Genomic DNA, 26,576 nt, shown 5'->3' with positions numbered 1-26,576 from the left:
CGTTTCAGGTAGTAGTCATGAGATGTAAGTCTATAGTGTATTTTAGATTGGTGTGACATACTGACATAACAAAGTATCAGTAAAAATTTAATCTTCTCTTTCTGTCTTGCCCTGCAAAGCACTCAGATTTGTATGAGCTGGTGCATTTGTGGATTTGTAATCTGTCTTCAATTCTTGAAAGCATTTCTAGAACACATGTGCTGTCCAGCTTACTGAAGAATGAGGGTTTCAGTAGCTTTTGGATTTGTTTAGGCTTTGCTTTTAGTTTTTACTCTTTCCTGCATGTGGGCTTAAATGAAACTGATACGGGTGCTCTTTTGGGGTCTGGTGGGTGACTATGATGATGCTTGCATAGGTAACTCATGTGAATGTGGAACATCAAGGGACGTATTGGTGTCATGTATTCAATGACCAGGAAGATCAAGACAGCAAGAAGATAGAAGTTGTAATAGGTAAGGAGTTTTTCTCTGATACGGGTCATCTGATTTATCGATTTCTTATCATTAGAATTTACTTTTGAAGCGTTCAGTATTGAGCTAAGAACATGCTTTCTGCATTTTTATTTTTTTTTTTTTTAGTTTATCCAGTTGTTAAAATAGCTGTGCTTGCCTGCAGCAAATGGAATTTTAGAGCTTTATCAGTTATAAAGGGCTTTGAGTTTTTATGGTAACCAGCATAGGAATGCTATCACTTTTTGGCACTGCTAACATGTATGTGGCTTGTCAGCAGATTGCAAGCTGATCTCTTTGTGTTTTTTGACAACTAAAATATGGTTTAACCCTTGCTGGTGATGTGAACTGTGTTACGCTGAGTCCTTTAGCAATCAGAACAGGTGAGATTATTCATAGCAAGCAAAATAAATGAATATAACACAGTTTAGTGTATGTGTGTATATTTGCAATATACTAAAGAAAAGAGCTGTTTGTATAGCTTTCAGATCTAGCTGGGAATACTATTACATAATTCATATGAAAAGGTGTTTCCTATCCTAAGAAATAGTCTAGTTTAATACTCCTGAGTTGTAGTAATAATTACTATACAGTGTTGTGGTCAGTACTGATTTGTACTGCTATAAAATGAGCCAGATTGTAGAGAAGCTTGGACGTGACCTTTGTCTTCCACTTTGTGTGCTAACTCTCATAACTGAGAGAAATTGTCTTCCAATTTCCCCCCCCGCCCTGTCTTAAAACCCAAGGAAGGAAAGCTATGGCAGTGGAGTGCACAGAAGGTAAAGTAAATCTTTAGTTGTGAATTGATTTTTAAAAATTAGTGATGGGGATGATAGATTGTTGAGTGTGTTACTGAAAAGCATGTGTGGGTTAAGAGCTTCAGTCTTTTTTAAAACATTGACGTGTGATACAACGTTCCTTCTGCATGTGCTTCTGTCTTCTTTGCCTTGATATCATGATCTAGAGCACATGGGAGAAAAAGCAAACTACTTCCTTCTTCTGTAGTATTCAGTTGTTTGATTTTTGCACTGATTTTTGTCCTGTGCTTGCAGTTTCTTGTGAAATGTAAAGATCTAGAGATTCCTTTGCTGGGCTCAGGAGGCAACATCCTTGCAAGAAAACCTAAAAGTGTTTAGGAACCTGGGTGACCTTAGAGAGCTGGATAGAGCTAGTTCCACTGTCAGCTCTGTGTCTGCAAGAGGTATTTCTAGCAACCTTATTAGGACAATTTCTGCTTTCCTTTGCATTGCTGCAGTGGGGAGGAAGAAGTGCATTGTGAACTTTAGTGTTGATGCCATCCCTTGATTGCTAAGCATCTCAAAGCCTGTAATATTTACATCATGGGGGGATCATGTATAAAGATGTGAGGCAGCTCATAGCAGCCTCCCCCTGCCCCACCCCCCCAACCCCCCAGCTTATCCACCAACAATGAAAAAAACAAATGGATTTGCAAAGTACAATAAATGAGACTCTACCCAGTTTTTTCATAGAATTGTAGAATTTTCTTGGAATCAAACTGCTCTGCATCATTTCTTGTTCAGATTTTAACCAGAACTCAGAGCTGATGTTCCCCTTTAGCTCTTTTGTTAAAGGTTTAACATTGTGAGGCGACTGTATACTGTCACTTGCTGGAACATGCAAGAGAGACACATTTCGGTATCAGCCGCTTCCATGGCATAGCTTCTGTGACTGGTGGTCTCTTTGAGCCTTCACATCTTTTCTAGCTTGGGGGTGTGTGTATTACCTGGTAGAGCGCTATGCAGAAGCCTCCTTGTTGCCTGTGATTCAACCACTGTTTGAAGCAGAAGGTAACCACCATATTTGTTGTTGTCTACACCCAAACTACATTTTGCTTGGATGCAACATCATTCTGCTACTAAGCTATATTAACACCTACAGTAATATTGCCCTGGGTTACTACAGTCTCTCACGTGGATATATGAGCCTGCTTTTTGTGGCTAAGAGGTCTGCCTAGGGCTCTGCTGGATGGAGCAGGCCTGTTCTAAGAGACCTCTGGTGCTTCAGGTAAATTATTTTTCTTTTCCATAGTTTCTAATGTCTTCAGAATAAACAGGTGAAACCTGTCGTAGCTTAGAATGTTTGAAAATTTTATCTGAAGTCTTCTGAATACACATGGCTTTACAAAGTAAGATTTCTTGCTCAGGATGTTGCTTTTACAGCAGTCCTTCAAACATCTATTTTTCAATTGGGTGATTCTGCTATCTTGTTCCTTGTTCATTCCAGCTGCTTGCATGTCTGTGGGACTGGGGCATAGTATGAGTTTCTCTCTTTGATTTGATATATGCTATGTTATAATGCTGTTTCTAGGATAGCTTCGTGTACTGATACAGGATTTTCTCTTCTCTCTGAGTGAAAGATTATATGAAATATAATGAAATATATATATGAAAATATATATGAAAGATTAGATTTACAGAAATGCAAAGCCAAAAGTATTTTAGAAAGGTAGTTTGTTTTCTAACGCTCAGCTTCTATTAATAATGGCAAGACAATTATATTTTTATTAGTAAAACTGTATCTTTTTGCTTCTCATTTAAACTATGATTTTACTTGTATTTCTTCACAGAAGATCTAACTGATCTTCAAAGACCAGGTAAGTGATAAGTTTTGAAAAACTTTAATTTTGCATCTTCATCTTATGTTACAAATCACTGAAGCCTAGCAGGGTTACAATATATAGTTTAATATATAGTTACAGTATGTAGCTTAATAGAGGTTCATATCATGTTAAGAACAGCACAGCTTTCTGGTTCCAATACATTAACTTGAAGAGTATAGCGAATCATAGGGTTGCTATTATCTTTGTAAAATCACACAAGGCTGGTCTTCTATACTGCATGTATACTTATACAAATATAGAAGGAATTATCTTTTGCATTCTTGTCTGTGGCTGCTTTGGATTCTAAGTTTTAGTATGCTGTTGCTTTTTCAGATGATTAAGGTGAAAAAGATGTAAGATGACTGTCACACGATAGATTGAATTGCTATATTTCCTAAATTCATGTTGGAGTGAGCTAATGTGATTTGAAGCCTGTTTGATGTTTGTTATAGGAACACAGATCTGGAGTAGTGCTCCATAAAAGATTATCCCAGATATAGAGTTCCCAAAATCTTGAATCACAAAGGTCGTATAATTTCCTAGGTTAGATATCAAAGATATGTTTAGTTTTGCCAAGAGTTAGTTTTAGTCACTGAAATGGTACTGTCATGACACATAACATGTAACCCAAAGTGTACCACTTTGGCATATCACTTACCTGTTCCTCTTGGCACAGCATTGGCTCTACCAGCCCTCTGTCAAGTACAAAATAAAAGACTTTTCACCTACAGATGGTCATCTCTGCTAAACATCTCCCATCTTACATGTCTGCTTTCATTTGGAGAGGATGAACTGTTTTGGAAGTTACTAAAAATGCTGATGTGCAGTTTATGAGATTCAAAATTATACTGTAATCATCTGTCATTTCTTGACTTGTAGAACTAGCTATTCATATCCTGTTAGGCTATGCTGGAAGAGGGTGACAGAAATCAGGTCAACAATGACAAAAACAACACCCTAAAACTTCACCAGAAAAAAAAGCACGCTTTTTTTTTCTTAAACTAGTAACATATTAAGCAAAGCAGTACCAATAGACTATGGCTGTATGGAACATGCAGTTCTTCTTCTGATGCTGGCAACTATGACTGTAGTTACTGATGATCTGCTCTTTCAATCTATTTCAAGCAGGCTTACAAGAACAATCAAATCACAGATCTGTTGGTAAGTAGTTTTGTGTAGCTGTAATGAACATATGTATTTCATATCTAGGTAATACATTTAGCTTCTGAATATTGCTTCTTCTGCCCCTGCTAGTGAAATAACTGTAATGCATTCAAATAGCTGCAGGGAGGGAGACTTCTGTGTATTTTTATAGTCCTTTTATAATGCTTGGCTGCCCTTTCAGTAGTAAACTGTGGTGAGGACACCAGTATTTTTAGTGACTCAGTGGAGCGTCTACAACTTCTCATCTGTTTCAGTTTACTGTTTCAAATTCCTCTGGCCACAACCTTAGCTAGTGTGTTACTCCATTACTTTGACTACTTCGGCAGTTGGAGATAGAGGTATTAGGATGATAGGATTGAAAAGGATTGGTAGTCTGTCTGCTAAGGGTATGCTCTCCCTGCAAGCTTAGCTCTTATGCACGGTGTGAGGATGTTTTGATCCTGAACTGGAGCTCATAAAGATGGATGTGTTATGAAGAATAGTTGCTGGGGTTTAACTGCATTCTTAAATTTGCATGGTAGACTTGACTATGGTCAGGCATGTTGTCTTGTTGATGCTAAACCAGGTGGAAAGGCTGCTGGCCTCTGTCAAAATTTTACCACTCTTTCAGGTTCAGCTGTGTGAGAGGGGGTAGAAGTGCTCCCCAGTTCTGGTTCATCTTTTATAAAGCACTTCTAAAGCCTGTACTTTTAGAAGTGTTTTTCAGTGACAGTATGCCATTGTTAATCGGTCTCTGCTGTTTAAAATAGTTTACACTGTTCAAAACCTTGGAGGTTTTCCAGCTGCAAAAATGTTGGAAACATCTTGTTTGAAGGAGGTGAAATGTTAAACTTGGAAGCTATGGACAGACGTGCTCTTCTGAATCTAGCTGTGAAGGGTTACTGATTCTGAAGATGATTTTGGGCGTTCATATGACGTCATTTGCCACCAGAGCTGTGGGACTATAATACCTATTGGAGAGGAGAAGTAACAAACCAGGGAGGAAATGCGTTGCTTTGAATAAGTGCCTTTCTGTAACTTAGTTGGAATTTTTTGCATAAAAATCAGGCTAGTGGTCTCTAAAGCATTTCTGTTCATGTGACTTTTTTTTTTCCTGTTTCATTGCTGCTTTGTTTACTTATGACAGAATTACTTTAGACTATATTAAAATCAAAATGAACATATCTCACTATGAGAGAATATACTCACAGAAGGAGTAGACTTTCCTCCAAATTTTGTAACTTTCTTATATCTCTGTATAATTGTTTTTAACCAAAGCAACAGTAAAAAGAAACCTTAACAAACAGAAAAAAGACTTAACTTCTGACCTGTAAAAGTTTCCACCTAAATGTACTGTGGTTTAGAGAGACGGGACATGTGAAAGTGTGTTTTTGTGTGTGGTGGGGTTTTTTGTTTGTTTTTACAGAACCATAAGAAAATTTGAGGCTATTGGAAAAGTATACGGGCTGTAGCTTTGGCCACTTGCCATGAGATTTTTCATGTTTATTAACTTTCTTCTTGCATGGGGGAATTCAATAATTGTACTTTCAGAAAAATGAAAGAAATGGGAGATAGCCTTAGTGACTCACTTCTTGACAGATTATCCAGCCTGAGATGCGTCACAGGTCAGATATGTGAACTGTCAGACCTTGGTGAAATGTTTTTTTGGATGAGAAGAGAGTTGACCTGTATTATTGATGTAGGATGATTTCTAAAATCGTATAAAATCTTGTGGCTGAAGTGAGATTGGATGCTATTTTCACTTTGGAAGAAATTAAATGTAAAGGTATTGAACCCATGGAATATATAAACCTGATGTGGTTTTGTTTTTCCCTTGTCTTTGCAGCAACAGATAAGGTAGCTCTGTTAATAGGAAATATGAGCTACTGGAATCACCCCCAACTCAAGGCTCCAATGGTCGATGTTTATGAATTGACCAATTTGCTAAGACAGCTGGATTTCAAAGTTGTTTCTTTGCTGGATCTTACTGAGTCTGAGATGCGAAATGCAGTGGATGAATTTTTACTTCTCCTGGACAAAGGAGTATATGGTAAGAACATGCGACATCCCTTCTGAAGTAGGTCAGTTTTATGATGCATCAAGTACACAAACATCTGGTATTTACCTCTGCCAGCTCACCATATGCAATAGCAAAACAAACTTCATGGTAAATGGCATGTATGTAGAATGGGAAAAGTGAAGAATGCACACCAGCATGCCTTTTGACTGGTTAAAGTGTTTTTCTTTCTTTATTCTTAGAACAAATACAATGTTTGAACTTTTTTCTTTAAACTGTTTTCTGCCTAAAACTGCAGTGCACTTCCTTGTTTGGTAGTACTGATGTGTTTTGTCTGCTAAAACCTGCTGCATGCTCTGCAGAAGATGCACATTTGTACTAGAAGTCATTAGTCTTTGAAGCAAGAGCAAGAATAATCTGTTCTATTACCTGTATTAGTGTATTCTGGAAATGAGCTGGTAGTTGAGAACTGTGTAACTGCAGTATACAAGACTACCTGTAGTCTTGGGCAGCAGTCCTTGGTGCCTTTAGGAGACCTTTTAAACATCTTCTTTGTAAACTTTTATTGTGTTCTTCTCTGTGCCTGCAAATGAATGATTTGATTCACACTGGCCAGTCCCTTGGCTTACTTAGACTGTTAGGTTGCACTTCTGTTGGGGAGGTGGGGAACAGCCTTAAGCACAGCATGAATGTTATGGGCTTGCCTTCTGTTTATCCCCTGTCTTTCTACTGGATGTCTGCAGAGTGCTTTTTCCTTCTGGATTTCCATCCTTCTGGTGCTCTTTGGGAGGGGCTGCTCTGTTCTCTTAGTCCTCACTTGCCAGCTCTGTAAAGAACAGAGGAAGAGGAGTGCTTTCCTTTGCCTTGACAGTGAGCTGCACTCTGATACCAGGTGTGTTGCCGGGGGAGGAGAGTGGGACATCTTTTTTGCCCTCTTTTTCGCCAGGTTTTCAGGTTCAGTAGAAATTCTTATTTTGAATTGCTGCTTCCTTTCAGTTATTGTGATACTGGCCTGGCAAGCACAGTTTTTCATAATGTCCTTGAAAGGGAATGAGAGAGAGTTATGCAAACCTGGATTTCCACTTCAAAAAGAAAATTGAAAATAAGTTTGTTTATGTGAAATGAAAATGTAGTTCTCTTATGTCTGTGCACTTTAAAGAACTAAAATAAAACAGAGGGGAATTCACATTATCCTTTGCAGAATATACCTTGCTTAAGGAAAGGCATTAATTGAGAAATTAATGAGCTGTGGACTTAAGGTTCTGACTGGCTGCAGTCGTCAATAATGAAGAACTTTTCACTGAGTTGAATACTAAGATTCCTGTTCAGGCAGAACTACAACTATTGTTTCTGAGTTCTGTGGAAGATCTGAATTTATAGTAAAAATTTACTCTTCCCGTGTGTCTTTGCACATTAGATGGAAAGCTTAATAGGGGTTATGCTGCTTAAGCAGGCAGCAACCCTTATCTATTTTTTTGTTAAACTCTTCAGACTTAAAAATAACACCCCACAAAATTCCAAGACTCCCACCTCTAAATTGCAGCATCGCTTTCATAATTGTACTGCAGCATCTTGTTAGTATTGATTTAAGTTATAGGAAGACAAATTAAGCAAAGTATATGTACTAAAAGATATGTGGTTAACACATTTCTCTTTTCTTTTTGTCATTTGAGTCACATCCATTTATAAGATACCTGTAATAAAATATTAATAAAAATTTTAAGCTTTCCTCCACATGCACAGGAGGTGCCTTCTGCTTGGATAATGACTAACCAATTGGGTTCGGTATGCATTGCTACTACTGATATGCATTGATTCTTAGATGGTTACTCTTGTATTGGAATACCTTGTCTTGCATAAACTTGATTTTGAGGGACAAACACAAGACAGAACTGGTGGTGTGCTAGCTCAGGGAGGGCATGGTGGAATTGATACACAGAACAGAAACTTTCATGTCTTTCACGGAAAAAGACTAGAATGACCTGGTTTGGAGTGTAAGAAACAGTTGTTCTGCTGTGGGTTTTGAGGAGTTTGCTACCGACTGCCACTGTTTTTGTCATTTTTCTAAAAGCTAAGATAGCATAAATAGCTCCAGAAATTCTTTAGAGCAGAGACCAAAAAGTTCTGCCAGTTGCCCTACTTAAATTGCAGAACGCCTATAGTAATGCCCACCCAAGAAAACATTATTTGATTCTTTTTTGGAACACAAGGTCAGGTTATTTCTTAGAATGACTTTTTTAATGGTGTGTTACCTGATGCTCTGTCTGTGCAGAACTGGCTGATCTGACATTTGCGTATTAATATCACAGCCAAAACTTGTATGACATGAAAACTAAGTATGGCAGTAAATTTTAGTAGACTTTCTGATAGCAGTTTTCTTCTTCTGTTGTTCTCTGGGAAATAATGTGCTTATACATTTGAGAGAGCTTTTAGATTCTTGTACTTCCTCAATTTTTTTCTATAATTGTTGACATGAATTTAGAAAGTACAGTACTGAAAATCTATAAAGAGTTTCTCACCAGCACCATATGAAAGCTTTTATAAGGCTTATTTTTGAAGGTGTTTTTTTCCAGCAAGTTGATATTTCAGAAAGGTAAGCAGAGTATTCTTTCAGTGTTTGGCAATAACTACTTCAATTTAAATGGTCACTTGGTTCTTTCTGGATAGTGGCTATTAATGGCTTAAAGCATATAAAACATGCTGTCAGTGCACAAATAGATAATGATTTATTGTATTTTTAGTAGGCATAGCTCCAAATAGAAGACACACAGTGGCTACTTCTGTTTTAGTCCTTGTTACACATATTCGTGGTGCCTAATATGACATTGTGTAATTCTTGCTTGTGACCAGGAAAGTGGCATTTGAGATAGCATTCTTTAAGAGCAGAAGCAGTAAACGCAGTGATGATGTCTCCTCTGATACCTTAGTTTATGTTATTCTAGATGTAAGGTGTAATTAATATTGTATTCCACAAAAGGTAAAAGCATAGACCCATATGTTTTAAAGGCTAGAAATAGTTAGGCTGCTTTCTTTTTTTACAAAAAAAAGAGGGGGGTGGGGGCAGGGCGGGCAGATATTGCTTAAATGCTGATATCTACGAGGAACTTGAGCCTACTTAAAATTGTTGTGTCACAGTGTCTAATGAGGCACTCCAAACATGTTTACTCTGCTTACTCTGGGTATGCAGAGATTTATTTCTGGTCTTGAGCTCAACATGTTAACTGTTGCAGGTACTCATCAAATAAGCATAGCATAGTCATCTGCCAAGGATATAAAAGAAATGTGGTTGTTATTTCTGAGACATTTCTATTCATTGAGGAAATACTCTGATAAATCATGCTTTACATTAAAGAAACAGTCAGTCCAATTACTTATCTAACATACACTCATATATATATATAATTTCAAATATGACCTTGATTTAGGTCCAGATCCAAACTCTGTGGAAATCAAATATAAGCGTTTCCTTTTAACTTAGGACCTAACATGGAGTCAGCCACTTGGCACTTCATTTTTAACTCTCTTGAAACTACCTAGTCTCAGGTAACCATAAATAGCCCAATATCTTATAAATAGCCCCATAGTACCTTTATTTGTTTAGGTTTTTAATCATACACTTTCAATTCTGTGCCCTTTAGAAATCTGACTTTTAACTGAATAAAGCTGTTGCCATTTTCCAAGACTCTGGCAGATGAATAACCGTTAGGCTCTTTGTTTAAGTGAAACCTTGTATCCTGGAGTTTACCTTGTATGCACTTGCTGTGTGCTTATCTTGACTATGCGTGTTTCCCATAAAAAGAAATTCAGCGCTGTTGATTGAATGGAGCAGTTTGCAAGGTCTTGGCATAGTTGTTAATGACTTGAGAGCTTACAAGTAAGAGAACCAAAGGCTTAATTTAAAGTGCTATATTCCCTTACAAAAAGTACAGGGCTGTGTGAGAGAAGTGTTTTCATTCGTTGTAGCTATCTGTAATGAAAAGGTAAAAACATCTAGCATACCTACCCATTCAACCTGATTTAAATATAGATCATTTTAGTATGTTAGGATGGGCCTTATTTTGTTATTTCTGAATATTCAAGTTTTCTAGTGACATAAATTTCACAGCTATTTTTAGTAAGAGTAATGACATAAGACCATTTCTCTAGCATAAATCGTCATATCTCTGTTGAATTTTATTCAGCTGCAGCACTATATATTATTTGAATATCTGATCAATAGGCTACTTTGTACAGTTAAATAAAAATTCTTTTTAGAAGATGGAACTTGCCATAGATATGCAAAATCAGTACTGGGAGCAGACAATAGGAAAATTGCATTTAATCATACAAGTGTCTCATAACTGCATTTTACAGCAGTGGAGGTTATTAATGCTAAAATCTTAAGGCAAATTGATATGATTTTAATATTTTACATTTTTAGTCATATAAGTAAAATCTAAGCCCTAGGTTACGGTTCCCTTTTACAGGGTTAAGAAAAGCTTTTTAAAATTTCATTATTATGTTTTCTTTATACAAAACATTGCATGTTTTATTGAGGATTTTAAATCTTAAAATACTGTAGGCCATTGTGTATTGACACCTGACGGAGGTGATTATAGGATAATCTTTTGTATATAGGTAAGCGTGCAAAGTATTTGTTTGTTTAATAGAACCTCAAGAGTCACAAGGCTGTAACTGTACAGAGATGTAGATACAATCAACTAAAAATCAGTTGTTGGTAGTTTAGTAATGGGAATGTGCTCTGGAATCCTACCAAACATGCTCATGGAATAATCTTCCCTCCCCCCTCCACCCAAATTTAAAAATCTTTCTTATCCCTTTTTACCCTCTCTATAAAAAAGACAAAAACAACTGTAGGAAGTGATGGTACAGAGGAAACAGCAAAACAAAAAACTTGCAAAATGCTCTCATAGTGCAAGCAAGGTTTTTCTCTTGATTTTTTTCTACTTGAAGTTCTTTTAAGAACTGCCAGTGCTTAATGGTAAGTAAAAAAATGCCAAAATTTAAGGGAGAATAATTTTAAAGATGACAGCATCTCTCATCTAAAAAAAATTAAAAATCCATCTATACTGTTCAGTGTAATTTTTTTTTTTCCATCTAGAAAATCTCCAATGACTTGCTGCTGCTCCAAGCTTTGTGATTGCACATGTGGAGAATATGTTTTACAGTTGGCACATTTCCTTGTTCGTGTCTCTGAGTTATATATCATACATAAAAGATTATTTCTGTTACAGGTTGTAATTCTACTTAAAGCATTTAAAGAGTATTTAACTTTGTGTTTGATGCCAGTATGCATGAGTGATTTTTTTAAATATTTTTTTTTTTCAAAATGTGTGGTGTCTGTGTATTGTGAAGTTGATGATAACGTGGTTCCCCCACTGTCTCTCCTTTCTTCCTGTATTAGCAAAGGCATATTGATACCAAAAAAACCCACAACTGCTTGGAGTAGCTTGAATGATCTTAATCTCCCACAGACACATAGTGTAGATGTAGTGCATTAAGTTTTTGACTCTGCTATAATTTATAGAAATATACTCTTGAATTGTGTTTTCAGTCACGTGTATTTTGAACTCTCAGGTTTGTTATATTATGCTGGCCATGGCTACGAAAACTATGGAAACAGTTTTATGGTTCCTATTGATGCTCCAAATCCCTACCGATCTGCCAACTGTCTGTGCGTGCAGAACATCCTCAAACTAATGCAGGAAAAAGAGACGGGACTTAATATATTCCTACTGGATATGTGTCGGAAAAGGTATAATCTCATAACTCATGAATAGTGCAAACTGACATTAAATGTTTGAGGAATTATTTTGTTTCATGATAGAAGGAAAGGTATGACTGTGGTTTTGAGAACCAACTGTGAAGTTCAGTTCATTCGCTGCAGCAACAGATTGAAACTGAGCGTATCTTAAAAATGAACAAATAAAACTGAACAGCCACTTTGTGAGAATAGCAAGAGATCTTGAGAGAAAGCTGGACTTCACACTGAGGAGAAGACTTTAGTCTAGGCTGAGAATTCACTGTACTTGAAAGTTCATGGTTCTGAGAATTCACAGCCTGTACTTGAGTACTTTTAATAGGATTCATTCATAGATTTGTTTTGCCTTTGGCCTTGGATGGGAATGTGAAGCTGGCAATTAGACTTTCTGTTTCGATGGGTAGATACTTGCCTCTTGATTTGAATGACACTTATTTCTTCTTCTTTTGTTTAAAAGTTATAGTTAATGTTAAAAGTTTAAAAGTTATGAAGTGTCACTCTTAGATAAAAATAAAATTAGGCATCTTAAAAAAGGAAAATGACCCTTCCCCCTTGCATCATTTATTATCTTCATCATTACAGGGAGGAAGGAGAATCCATGATGAAAGGCATGTTAATTTGAAAGAAGGGCTCAAGTGAAGTGCTTATTTTAGAACTCTTCAAAGACATGGATTTTGCAGACTGCTTTTATGCTGGGGATGTTGTATCTTTATTTGGAGCTAAAAATCAACTGGTTTACTGGATTTTTCTAAGCAAACTACTGCTTTCCTTCCATGTTAAAAGATTACTATATCCAATTAAAGTTGCACTTGAAACCAACTCTTCAGTCAGCACGTCTGAAATTTGGTCACTAAGGAATCTTTCATAATAGAAAATTGCTAGTGCTTTAATGTTTGTAGAGCTTCTAAACGTCACTGCTAATGAAATGCCAGTGACCCAGTTCAGTTTACAATCTGCTGTCCACATAGAAAGTACAGCTACATAAGCCTCATGTTAACTACACAGACACCATGTTGGGGGAGAGGAGGGTGACGGAATTCATACAGGTTTTGTTATAACCTCAAATGGCTAGTTATCAGAAATCGTTTTTTAAGAAATTGTAACCAAACTCTATATTGGTTAATACAGCCTGCCCTCAGCTGGGTAACATGTGACACTTGACTATGTCTGCGTTGTCTTCATGAAGACTGATGATGATGCTGGGTTTTGTCTTTTAGCAGTCAGGATTCATTCCACAATTGCAGGAGAGAATAAAATTGCTGTTTCTGAAATATGCTGTTTCAATATTTTGAACAACTCTAGAGTTTGTTACCATTGTTAGTTCTCACATTATTGTTTTTCTTTTTTGTCTTTCCATTTATTGCAGAAATGAATATGATGACACAATTCCTATCTTAGATGCTCTGAAGGTTACGGCCAACATCGTTTTTGGATATGCAACGTAAGGAAATTTTTCTTCTGCTGTGATACAGGGATTTTGAAGCCAGCATTGAGCACTGAGATTGTATAGCTAATTTTTTACAGACAAAATACTAACTGTGGTGTTAAAGGACCAATACTTCATATCCGTATCTGTGTCCTCACACTATCTTTTTTGCTTCTTTCTTTGAATCATTCCACAGTCTGACTGTGGAAATGCGTACGTAGTGATTCCCAGTATTTAATGTTCCCATTCATATGTGGGGTAATGGCAGAGAGAGAACTGCATTCAGCAAACCAGAAACTGCTGGACAGTGTTCCTGATCTTTTCCTAATGGTTACTTGTAGGAGTGCTCTACTCGTCAAAGTATTATTTATTAGAGATGAAAAAAAACCCAGAGAAGAAAAAAGCAAATTTTACCCTCAGACCATAGTGTTTGATTTTATTATTTTTTTTTATGTTTATGCTGATGGGGAAGGGGGAGTTATGTCCTGTGTGTTTCTAATGGTACTTACTGCACTGTGAACTCAAGTACTGTGGAGCAGTTTATGAGCTATAACCTACATGCTGTACCCTCTTTGGTCATGTGTTAATGCAAGTTAAATTTATAGAAAAAAATAGAAATGTAAGTTAAAGAGTTATGGGAGAAGTAGCATATAGATTGGTCCCTGTGTTTGTTATTCTTGGTGTAAAGAATAAAGTTACGACTGCAATTTAAACTATTTGAAGAGACTACTTAAGCAGAAAGCTAAATAACCTCTATCAATTTTCAATTCAAATGTAAAAGCTGTTGAACAAAAGTAGTACAGCTTTAATGAAGTCTTCTATAAGAAATTTGAGCTCCTCATATAAGCAGTTTGACATCAACTCTGGTCTGTGGCTTGACTGTAAGTGAAATCTTCCCAGGATAGGTTGCTTGCAAATGAATGTGAAAAGGCAGCTGGTGTTAGACATAACCTGGTTTTCAAATTGTAGGGTTTCTTTCCCCCATTCCCAACATAACTTTACTCCTTTTGTCCTCATGTTGATGTTAATCATACAGACATTTCAGTGGTTTTCTCTTGTCTGATATTGGTGATCTCGTAGGTGCCAAGGAGCAGAAGCTTTTGAAATTCAGCAGCTGGGGTTGGCCAATGGAATCTTCATGAAGTTCTTGAAGGACCGTTTGTTAGAAGACAAGAAGATTACTGTACTGCTTGATGAGGTTGCAGAAGGTGAACTCTAGCTTACTGTACTCACAGTCTTCACAGCTTGCATTACTAAAAAGTTCTTTAAATGTTGTTCTTCTCATGGTGAATGTGTTACATGTTTAAGCTCTTTCTTGTTGCATTTTGTTAAAATAGCAGCTTTTATCAAGAGGCAGGTGCTACTGGGCAGCACATTAACAAAGATCGTGGTATTATAAAGGGATTTTAGCTTCTTTAATAGTGATCGATTTTATACTCTCCTTTTTAAAAAGTGAGCCTCACTTGTTCTGAGTGTCCTTCTGCATGAAGCTTTGATCTGTCCATCCACAAAAACTACTCTTCTGTCTTGTGTCAGCTGCTGGTGATAGTCCAGTCATTGCCATGTTTGTTTAAGCAATTAACTGAGTCCTCAGAAGGACCTGCTTGAACTGGTTTTTGAATAACATGTGAGCATGTTGACTAGGACACGTGCAAAACTCTCAGGATTCTCTGCAGGCATCTGGCATGCTGTTTTAGCTTTAACTGAATGAATAGCTGAGCAATGAATACTTCTAAAGCTACAAGTTTCTATGGACATGCTGACACTGGCATAACCATAGCAACCACACAGCAATGCAGTGATGTACTTAATTCGGTTACAATTTCAGCAGCATTGAGTTTTGAAAGAAGCTGTATGCATCTTATTTTTAGATATGGGCAAGTGTCACCTTACCAAAGGCAAGCAAGCTTTGGAGATCCGCAGCAGTTTGTCTGAGAAAAGGGCATTAACTGATCCCATTCAACAAACGACAGCTTCTGCAGAGTCTCTGGCCCGGAACCTACAGTGGGCTAAAGCTCATGGTATAGTACAGTCTACTTTTGGATGGTCCTGCTGGCATGATGGAAAAAATTAGAGGGCATACTTCCTTAATAATCTCTAGTCTGTGGGTTGCGATATTGAATGGAAGAAATTCAAGTTTGTATTTGAATTTTCATTAGTACATTCAGGTCTTCAAAATTTTTGTGCTGGGGTTTACCTCTACATGAGATCGTCATGAACAAGGTGACATATAGAATTCACCCTGAGTAAGTGTATTTAAAACTGCTCAAACGCTGTTGGGAGACTTATATGATGTCTACCTCCTGGGATAATTTCCCAGTAGTCTGTTTGGGTCTAACAATGATGCTTTTAAGACATCGCTAATCTCATTCTAAAGCCATCACTTAAAATAGCCAGGTGAACTGTATGGTGAAAGCGCATGACAAAAAGGAGATTTCCATGTATACAAACTAAGAAAACTAAAATAGGGTGTGATTGGTTTCAGGCTTTCTAGACTTCTTTTAAGAAGGGCAGTGAGGTTATGATCTTTGTATCTTTTTCACCTAAACAGGTTGGAGTACGTTTTCAAATTTCTTAGAAAGGTTGGACAGAGGGTCAGGGGTGGCATTTTTAAGACAACTAGTCATGTAGGCAGAGTCTTTCACAGATGTGGATTTTTATTTGTGGAATCAAGCCCTTCATTCTTGGTTGTTAAATGATTGAAATGCAAAACAAAAATTATAAAGGTATAATGTTATCTTATGGTTTATTTGTTTTAAGCCATGCATAGAAGAGAATGTGTTTGGAATTTGGGAAGAGAATAACCTTTATATTTGTATAAACGTATGTCTATGATAATGTTAAACAATCCACTTCCAGTGGGAGTAGAAAAATCAGTACAAAGCATACAGACACAGAATGATGTCATTGACTCTTGAGTGCTTTCAGATATATTACTATGGATTGAGAGAGAACCAAAATATAGAGAAGAAAAATGCTGCGGGCTAGGCTTTGGGAATGTGTGCATAGGCTTCGTGAAAGGGAAAAAATGAACCTGAAACTTGTTCTGCTGTCAGATTCAGTTCTTACAATGCTATAGCTGTGTCTCATTGAATATAGACCATATTAACCTTACTGGTTGGATTACAGATATTTAAACAAGTTCTTGGGTCAGTAAGCTATACCCTAGTTAAAGTAAATGTTACCTTGCTAGTTGCAGAGATTGGAAAGAAACTGATGAAGCAGGAGTTGAGTCAGCTCTCTGGCAGTGTCTGCAGGTTACCATGTGATACTAGCAAACACTGTTGCTGCCTGATTAGCTTCCAACCTGGTTTGCCTCAGTGTAAATATGTGATAGGTAGTGGGAGGGCAACAGGAAGAGGTCTATACCTTTTAAAACGTTTGAATTTAAAACCAAAATAAAAATAATAGAAAATATATATGCTAAGTTTGATTTAGAACTTAATGATGTGTTATTTATTTGCAGAGCTTCCAGAAAGTATGTATCTTGAATTCAAATGTGGTGTTCAGATTCAGTTGGGGTTTGCAGCTGAGTTTTCAAATGTCATGATAATCTACACACGAATAGTAAAGAAGCCACCTGAAATAGTAGTTTGCAGAGCCTACGTTACAGACTTCGCACTTGTAAGTGCTTCCTATTGGTCTCAGTGATCTCCCTCCACTGAAGCTGAAAATTATCTGGTCTGTCCATGTCAGGCTGCATCTTTTGTCATAAAATAGGTCCAAATGTTGAAATCAGGTGCTTGCATATGTTTGCTGTACAAACACACACATTAAAAAAAAATGACTTTTTGAAATCATATTTTTAAATATATAAAATACATTAAAATTAATCTGGGGTCATCTCTTTCAAAGTCTCATTTCTTTTTTATCATATATTTGTTATATTTAATTAAAGAAGTTAAATGTCAGTAGCTCCTATGTAAGCTGAGGAGACATCTGCCTTGCAGAACAAGGTTTCTTAGGCTTTAGTTTTACAGTTCTTTGCACCTGGGTGATCCTGTCCAGTTCCATTGATGTTACTTAGCTGATCACAGTGAAGTGAAGGATAAGACTAAAACAGAAAGCTCCTTGGGGCAAAAAACTGTCTTTTTTGATGTCTCTGAAAGAGGACATGGAGCAGGAAACCTTTTTAGACAGAACAAACAGGACACTTCTGATGCTTTATGAATAAAATATTTGAGTTAATGTGCATAATAAATGCAGGTATTTTTAGCTCATAGAATTAGTGGTATAGTACTGTACTTCATGGTAGAAGTTAACATGCAAAAAAAGCAGCCCTGAAGCAAGCCTGACAGGAACCATCAGCAAAAGAGGGTAACCTACTCAGATGTAACCTTTGCTGCCTGTGACTAACAGCAGTTTCAGCAGCTTTTGCAAGTAATCTAAGATTGGTGTTTTATTTCCTTTTAAGAAGAAGAAAATGCTGACTTTATAAAAAGAAATACTGCTAACTATTATGATCTACAAATTCTGTACCTTCAATTGAGTTCTCATTTCTTTCTTGTAACAGGACCTGGATGTGGATCCTAAAGAGGCCAATAAAGGAACTCCTGAGGAAACCGGAAGCTATTTAGTATCAAAGGACCTTCCCAAACACTGCCTCTACACTAGGCTAAGTTCACTGCAAAAACTAAGGGTTAATATATATATTATTCCTCACAAGTTTGTTCAGATAATTTACATCGATCGCGTTGCTTTGCAGTTCTGTTGAGATAGCTGTGTATTATCTGCATAATAACATGTTCTTTGGATGGGAAAAATGGCTAGTAGTGCAACTCAGTGACTTTAGTTTCTTAATTGAATCAATGCATATGTGATGCTGATACCATCGTGCAAGATACTTTATATTTTTTAGGCCCATACTGAATTTCGACAAGATTATTATTTTTGAAAAGATCATGTATTGCACACTGTGGAGATGTGACCTGAAGCAGAGCTGCATCTTACAAAGTCATTCATAGGAGATGAAAATGTTATGTATCATCGCCTTCCATTCCAATCTGTGCTCTTGGGCATGCAGTTTCTGGAAGGTTCTCACTTCAACATACTGTGGCACTGTTGAGTTTATCGCCGTATCTGTATCACAAACATCTGTGTTGGACATTACTTGGTATCTCTTCCTTAGTGCTTTTGGCAGCAGGTATAATACAAGTGCTTCTAGAAACAGACTATCAGATGAGCAGGTATTAAGCAAGAGAGGCCTTCAGTAAACAAGTCTTCCCTAATATATGTCTTTAGCTCCTAAAAAAGATTAGTGTCTTTCTCCAGTAGACTGTGCCTCTTTAAGTGTTTCCTATATTGTTTATCTGGGGAGGAAGTGTAACTTTTCTCCACCCACCCCCTGCCCCCGTTTTCTCTTTTGCAGGAACACTTGATCTTTACTGTTTGCTTGCACTATGAGTATCCGGGAATAGAAGATAAAATGGATGAAAGAAAGGAAGTTAATGTTGGGAAGCCCCTTATTGCTAAATTAGGACTTCATCATGGATTCAAAAATAATAACTATTTCCAGACTTGCTGCATGGCTAATGATTCTTTTCATGTAGACTCAAGTCCGTTGACAACTAAATACTACATCCCTAGTCATCACCAAACAACTTCCTGTCCAGGCATTTACCATCCTAACCATATTTGCTCAGACAGCATCAGACAACCAGAAGCATGTTCTTGCAATAGGAGTTCAAGGATATTGGCTTCAAGACATGAAGTACAGAATTACTCAAGCCCTGTGGAAAAGAGCAATGTACCAGTAGAGACCACTGATGATACTGTTGAACTGGAATTCCTTCTGTCTGACAACCTCAGATTCTCTAAACAGCCATAGCTGTGATTTGTTCAGAATGGACCAGAGTATCATCCTTGAGTAGCAGACCCTCCACACTGCTTATCCATCCTCTGGAGTCTGGGGGCTTCAGGACAAAGGGATTGAAGAGTCTAGAGGTGGTACTGGAAATGAGGTTGTGATGAAAATTTTCAGATCCAAAGAGACAGAACTGGACTGACAGATTTAGGAACAAAAAAGGCATGATTGGTTCATTTTTTTCCTCCTACCATTTGATGTTTGATACGGGAAAAACCTGAACTCTGATCAGAGTTTTCTGTTTCACTCTCTGGCAGTCAAGTAGCCAACACACAGAAGCAGTCATGCATTTCTGGGAGGAAGCTGCCTATCTCCATTAGGGCGTGAATGCATGAAAGCCTGGCTATAGTGTCAGAGCTTCTCTTGAGATAGTAAAGCCTTGGATCTTCCCAGCTACTTCTCTAGTACCTATGGGAGTTACAAGATTTCCTGTAAATGCATTTTTCATACATCTTCTGTTTTCAGAGAGAAATTGCTCATCCTATACAAGACCAAGATAAACATGCATAGCTTCAGAGGAAAAAATGGTGACAGAATTAAGCAAGAAGATGAATTTCCACGTCCTCTATGATTTAACATGATTTTAAAAAATCCATTAGCCCCATACCTTTCTCTTTTCCATCTTTCAGTTTCAGTTGTTCAATATCCAGGGATTTCTTTTTACATACTACATTAAAATAAGGTTTTATGTGTTTATATATATATATTGTAACAGCCTCCTATTGAGTACATAAGATGACACATAATGTAAATTAACTGAGCAGAGAGGGAGCTTTTACAGAAGTGAAGACGCCATGGTTTAATACTCCAGTGCTTCTTCAAGCTTCACTTTATTTCCCTCCTCATGTATGCATTGGGATCAGTAACTGATATTCCGGTCCCTTGGATGTAGCTAATTATCAGCTTTGACTGCGTTTTCTCTCATGGTCAGATGTTCAGTGTCTGGCAGCAACTGACAGATGGATGGAGAGCTGTGCAAGGAAAACAAAACCTGAACTGAGCTAGTAAACTAATGTTATCCGTTTTTGGAGGGTTTTGTTTTGTTTTTTTAAGAGAACTACAAATAGTCAAGAGGGAGCAATTCAGAGATTCATACTGTGGTGCATTGTTCTTACTATGATAATCTTTCTCCTATGTAACACACGTAAGATTTTTACTGATCTGATTTCCAGCAAGGTAGTTTTTTCATGTTCTGGAAGAACACTAAATGGATGTGTGAAGAAAAATGCCTGTTCATAGCAAGCAAAGTATTGTATAGTTAGTCATGCAGTAAGGCATGCTGAAGGCTAAAAATGAATGAGCAAGATGAGTAAAAATTTGAGGATTCTTCAGGCTGAAATGTAGAATGGTTTTTCCTGGGCACCAGACACTGCTTTTCTGAGGTGATTTTAAGAAACAAAAACCCCCTACTGAGTTGTTTTTCAGGCCAAATTAATTAATATTCATGCAAATAGAAGTGCCAGAAGTCTACCATAAAACTGTGAAAATCCAAAGTAAAGCTTCCAGCACACACAAACTTATAAAAGATAAAGCAACTTTAAATGCAGTGTGCCAAAGGTGAGGGATGTTTGCCTCATGTCACAAACTGACACTTCTTATATAGCCCTACATGTGTGTGTTTGCTCTGGAGCTCAAAAGTGGTGTTCGCCTCTCCACAGACTAGATGCCAGAAGTAAGCTGGTCTTCTAGGTCCTTTAGCCTCTGAACCCCAGAATCTTGCTGTTGGAGTTAGAGGCATAGGCATCTTCAGAAGACAGCTGATCCTCTACTGAAAGGCAAACAGCTACTTTCATATGGTGCTTTATTGCTTCATTGAACAAAGGGAATAGATAGACCTAGCTTGGGCTAACTGCCAAGCTTTTTACATGATGTACAATGTATTGATCTTGTGTTTGGGAAAGGGCAGTTTTGTTCACCAAACTGTTTTGCATATTCAGGTTGAATAGTTTGCTCAAAAAAGACACATCAGGGGTTTTTTTTAATGTTTGATTTTGGTTAAAAATGCTGAAGAATCTGTGACTTGCCTATGCATATCTGCAGATAAGTGTGAGAACGCTGATGTTTTGTTAGGTCTTTAAATGTCTTGATACTTTGAAAGCATGAAAATACTGGGGTGTGAGGTAATGAAAATTCAAGGGAGTTTTCAGATATGGGTAGTAGCCTCTCCTGCCCTGGTAATATTGATAAGCAGTATTGTTTTAAGATCCCCATCATTAAATACATTTTTATTTTAGCAAAATTATCATAATCTTTTCATGAAGCAGGTAGCAAAAAATAAAAATAAAATAACTGAATCTCATTGATGTGGCGGATAGACCAGTTTAAAACTTCAGCTGAGAGTGCTGCCTTCTGGTGGGATCTGGTAGTCTTATAGCATGTTGACTGGACACAGAAGGAGGTGCTGTATGTGGTCATAACAGATTTCAGATGGGAATGTTAACACATCATTAACTAGATCTGTTGATCTTCACATACATCTGTGCTGAAAGATGGATATATGTACATGAGTATTAATGTAGTTATTTCCAGAATGACAGCCATGCTCAAAGTAATCTGGAAATGAGCTTGAGTTTCTGATTTTCTCCTTTCTTCTGGAGGGTATTGAATAGTGAAATATTGGTGAATGAGATCTACCTGTGCGTTAACTATCCTGTGCATTTGACTTATAAATCAAAAATTATAGCTTGAGACATGGTCTAGTACTGTAACATTTAGCTAATACTTTGCAGTTTCCTGACTTGTATAAAAGCTTATTCTTTTTCTTACTGTGTAATAAATTGTCCACAAAACAATATAGCTGTGCATACGTAGTTGCTATACTCTCCTACTCCTTCCAGTTTTAAAAAGCCCACAACTTTATTAAAGCAATATATATAGTAGAATGATTTTCTTAACAAAAAAGAAGGGGAAATCTGAATCATAAGCTTCAGCTCAAGTTAAACATATCTGCACGCTGGGCCTATACAGCTTTCTAACTATGCACTTCAAAGATTTTTATTTACTTTTTTTTCCCCACAAGTTTCACTTTGCTGCTAGCTATACCTAAGTGATCCTTCTCCATTGTCTCACAAAGATACTCAAAACAAGTTTCGGTAATATTTTGTCAGTTTCCTTGGGAAATGTGGTTAGAGAAAGAATCCCGTTATTTTATTAAACCTTAAAAGATGTCCAGAGAAAGGTAGGGGAACTTGCTAACTGTATTTGCTTGTCTATTTGTAGGTGCACTCCTTCATGGCACAGGAAGGGCTTCCAGGAGCAGCAGTGCTGATGTGTGAGTCGCTGTCTCCCAGCGTAATTTTAAATTGGCTGTTAGCAGTCAGCTGGTGCAAGTATAGCAGAATAGCTGGTCAGTGCTTAGTGGATTTAGTGCTACTAGAGAGCTCTAACGTACGTTGATTAATTCTGAAGTCTAGTATGTTGTTGGATGGTAGTCTTTGTCAGCCTAGGTAGGAACTGATTAAACTTTGTGGATCTGTACCTAAGATGCTTGAAATGTAACTGTATACGAACATGATAAAGAGAACATCACAAGAACGGTAGAGATTGGAGAAGGACTTCTTCAGAATGTCTGACAAAACTACCTGTGGCAGTAGGGTATGTGGAGGAATATTGTTCTGAGCTCTCCTTAAAAAGGGAATGGTGATGGAAAGGTACTTTCATATTTTATTGCTGCCTTCAGGAACCTCTTTAACAGTTTTAATCATTGATGTTAAGCGGAAATATTCTGGTTCTTAAGGGCAAGCTGCCCATTTCTTTTGGCCCATATGCAGTAAAGCACCTTACAAGATCAGCATGCATAAATTAAACCAACATTTAAATCCCAGTGAAATCAGTGGAATTAAAATACATGAATAAACCTAGGCATTTGTTAAAGCTTTCTTTGGCTTGTGATGCTCTTTTTGAACCAAAGCCTTGGGTTTGTTTTTTTCCTGAGGTGCAATTGTTTGGGGATAATACTTATTTTTTGCTTGAAGTATCTGCTAGGCTAAGTTACTTTGCTGTCTGCTTTATCCACAGCTGTAGGTTTTTGTATAGCTTAGGGTTTTGTTAGTTGGTTTTGGATGTTGAATAGGCTTGGAAGAAAGGTTTTGAGGTAATCCAAATAACCTTAGGCGTCTCTGGCAAAGGAAGAGTTCTTGTGCTTCCAAAAGACCAATACACTTCCATTTTCCCTCCCCACACTGCATTAAGGTGGGGTAATTTAAATGCAAGAAGATATTGTTAATGCAATGTTAGATTTCTGAGAGTGATCCCATTTCTAGCAAGTGATAGGAATAGAGGAGCATGAGAGGTTTTTAACAAAAGAGGTCTCCAAAATTAATGGCTTGAAATTCTTTTGGTCTTTTGGTTTGGCATTTTGAATTTTGTGTCCTTGGCCTTGCTAACTATGCTGGCCATGCCTTTCTGTGATCTATAGAAGACAGTGCTGGGAGTTACCATAGCAGCAACTGCCACTGGCTTTTGGTAAGCATCCTTTTGTGTATTTCTGTGTTGTGGCAAACCACCAAAGGAGATCTATAACATTATAAGCAGTAAGACATTTGTATAGTCCTGTATCTTTCTCTGCCACTCCACTTTGTTCTCTGTCTTCTCCACTTTGTACAAGTTCTGTAAGGCAGAAGATTTCTCTCTTGAGGTGTTTCTGGAATAGCACTCTAAAATCATGATGCTGTTGGTAGGTTTGGTAGGAAGGATTTTACAGTCCTGCATAACTCTGTACTAGTGTGCTGTTAACCACTTGTCATGCTGTGGGAACGTCAGAACAGTTGTTACATCATGAAGGCATCAAACAGCTAGAATATCGGCTTGGACCTAAAGTTTACCCTAGTTAGAAGTATTAAGCCATGTAATTCTCTGACCTGATTTTTGGCACAGCTGAGTTTTGAATCCTTCTTGCAGTAGAGATGATCAGCTGAATTGCACTATTTAACACCAGAGGTCACAGAAACCAGTGAACGTCATACCTAACATTGAGATTGTGGAAAGACAATAGCCAGATACCATGGGTAAAGGTTTATCCTCAGTCTGGTTCATGTAGTGCGTTGACTTAATGAAGTTTTTCAAGTTTTCCTTGCCCAGCATGAGACATGGCTATTTCTCTCAAAATGCAACTGATTGAACAGCAGGAGGTATTTGAATAGTGCCACCTTTTGACTTGCTCAAGCAATCTCCTCTTGCAATCCAGTCAAAGCACTGTTCATACTGCATCAGAGAAATACCCTCCGGAGAAATGGTAGGGTTGAATTTACTTTCTGTGTCTATATAAAGCTCTGCAAGCTACCTCCTCAGTAAAACCCCCTTTTATCTTGAGAGTCCTTAAACCGTCTCTTTGGCTACGGAAGACCATCTGCACTGTGTTAACTCTTCACTAAGATTGCAAGGCTGGCTTTACTGTCATTCTAGTTACTGTTTTTCTTAATGCATCAACTACTTTCCCTCATTCTGGCAACTAATTAATAACTTTGGCAGCTCTCACATACATTAAGCTTCAGGGCTACGTTCACCTTGATATATTTTCCTGACTCCTGTAAGTATAATGCATTTCTGTATTACTCCTTCCTTGCACAGAATTTTAATTCGGCCGTAGTAAGATCTCCGTGCTTTGTGAAGTGTGGTATTTTGAGATCTATGGTGTTTGCCATGAATTGGAGATAGGTTTAGGGTATCAGGTGTGGGAGGAAGGGTTGGGAATTTGAGTTTGAAAGTTTGGTCATCCTTTTAGTTTAGTAATTGCAATAGTCTAGAAATGGAGTTAAAACACCTGTGTTGTTTGAAATTAAACAGTTACTTAATTTCTAAGGTACTACTGCTGCAATTTAGCCATACCAGGCTTATTTTAAGAGCTAATAAGAAAAAATGCTGCCTTTCATCCTTGTTGCCATACACTGTTAGCATGGGACCAGGATCCATGTGGGTGAGTGTTACCACAGTGACCAGCCTCCACACCTGCATCTGCAGCGGATGCCAGAGGACGTGACTAGGACATCCCCATCCATTCTTTAGACAGAATCAGTCATTTGATAGCACCCTGCTTCCATTTTTCAAAGTCAATTGAAATTAGTATGAAAAGTTTTAAACCTGTTATGCAAATGACTGCACTACACATAAGATCAGACAGCTCTCAAATGTTTCCTGGGCGTTCTTATGTCTTTATGTGGCAGTTAGGATTTATTTCACCTCTCTAGAGTGAGGCAGCTCTACTTTATGATATCCTGTAAAAGGGTGTACTTTGGGTGTGCATGCTAGGACAGCACAAGTTACCCTGTGGGGGCAGGTGCCTCTCCTATTGATTACCATCAGGCAGCCTAGAGACCTAGAGAAGCCTGTCTACCCTCTGCAGAGCTGAATCTGCTCAGATTAATTTCTCTCTGAATGTGGTGGTTTTCAGTGCTGTAGGTATTTAAAGTGGTCCCAGGATTCTTCTCTATTCACATCTTGTCTTCTTTATGTCTGCCAGCTTTTCTCCTTTCTTTTCCCTTCTGTTGAATGCCAGTAGTACCCATGATACTTGCCTCACAGGACCAAGTGAGGATTGGTACAGAAATTCCTAAGAACTGCTTTGAGGTGGTCAGAATGTACCAAATTTGATATTTTTTTTTCTTGTAAGAAGCATTACAGTCTTTCAAGGAAGTACAGAGTAGCTATAAAACAGTGATTTGCAGATTCTCAGAGATCTGTAGGTTTTGCTTTATGCCTGCCTTAGTGATACGCAGAAGGCTGCTGCAGACTCTTGTTTCAATGTTGTAGCTGCAAAGAAAATATTTTATTTGGAACACCTATTAGATTATCAGCTCTGCTTTTACTGGAAATAATGGGTTCATTTTAATCAGAAAATAGCTGTTTCATGCCAAGCCACTTACCTGTCCTGGCAGGTAGAGAACTGCAGCCGTTTGCACACTATGCTGTAATCATAGAAATTATTTGCTGGTTAAAGGTGGAGTGGGTTTTGCAGCACATAAATCAGAGATGGGGCTTGTTACACATTACAGTGGGAGACTCCCTGCTAATTTCTGTCATACTATCTTCACTGGCATGATCCTGGTTATAATAGGGCAGCCCCGTCATGTTAAAACACACTTTCCCCTGATGAGATATATGGGAGCAAACCATTTGCTAGCTGTGCACAATATATTTTGTTTGGCTCTTCTTTTTTGAGGAGTGTTTCTTTTTCTTGTGGGGTCAGATGAGACACTGTAAGCCCAACAGAGGTAGTTTATAAATGTCAGTGAAACCCACATTAAAATACTTTGTACTTTATGAAGTATAGAAAGAGAAAAAACCTGTGTTGCTGTAACCC

The 26,576-nt window shown here is 37.6% G+C and overlaps 2 protein-coding genes across 7 annotated transcripts in view; both read left to right on the top strand.

The window, feature by feature from the left end:
- Positions 1-22,071, top strand: part of MALT1 (MALT1 paracaspase) — a 33,149-nt gene extending 11,078 nt beyond the window's left edge. Inside the window, exons 6-17 of one of the 6 annotated variants that reach the window (XM_055699733.1) lie at positions 356-452; positions 2,174-2,257; positions 3,037-3,063; positions 4,198-4,230; positions 6,059-6,262; positions 11,807-11,984; positions 13,357-13,431; positions 14,497-14,624; positions 15,288-15,437; positions 16,883-17,040; positions 17,930-18,055; positions 18,785-22,071. In XM_055699733.1, the coding sequence (XP_055555708.1) occupies positions 356-452; positions 2,174-2,257; positions 3,037-3,063; positions 4,198-4,230; positions 6,059-6,262; positions 11,807-11,984; positions 13,357-13,431; positions 14,497-14,624; positions 15,288-15,437; positions 16,883-17,040; positions 17,930-18,055; positions 18,785-19,243 (1,719 nt within the window). In that variant the 3' untranslated portion in view covers positions 19,244-22,071. Of the gene's footprint in view, positions 1-355; positions 453-1,195; positions 1,229-2,173; positions 2,258-3,036; positions 3,064-4,194; positions 4,231-6,058; positions 6,263-11,806; positions 11,985-13,356; positions 13,432-14,496; positions 14,625-15,287; positions 15,438-16,882; positions 17,041-17,929; positions 18,056-18,784 lie in introns of all 6 variants that reach the window. The other 5 variants (XM_055699732.1, XM_055699735.1, XM_055699734.1 and 2 more) reach the window with 5 other exon arrangements.
- Positions 22,072-22,502: 431 nt separating this feature from the next.
- ZNF532 (zinc finger protein 532) overlaps positions 22,503-26,576 on the top strand; it is a 74,465-nt gene continuing 70,391 nt past the window's right edge. The window contains exon 1 of the mRNA XM_055699726.1: positions 22,503-22,550. Coding sequence (XP_055555701.1) covers positions 22,511-22,550 — 40 coding nt within the window. The 5' untranslated portion in view covers positions 22,503-22,510. The remainder of the gene's footprint in view (positions 22,551-26,576) is intronic.

This window comes from Falco cherrug, chromosome Z, assembly GCF_023634085.1.
Source record: "Falco cherrug isolate bFalChe1 chromosome Z, bFalChe1.pri, whole genome shotgun sequence".
Classification (NCBI taxonomy): domain Eukaryota; kingdom Metazoa; phylum Chordata; class Aves; order Falconiformes; family Falconidae; genus Falco; species Falco cherrug.
This window is presented reverse-complemented; position numbering and strand designations above follow the sequence as displayed.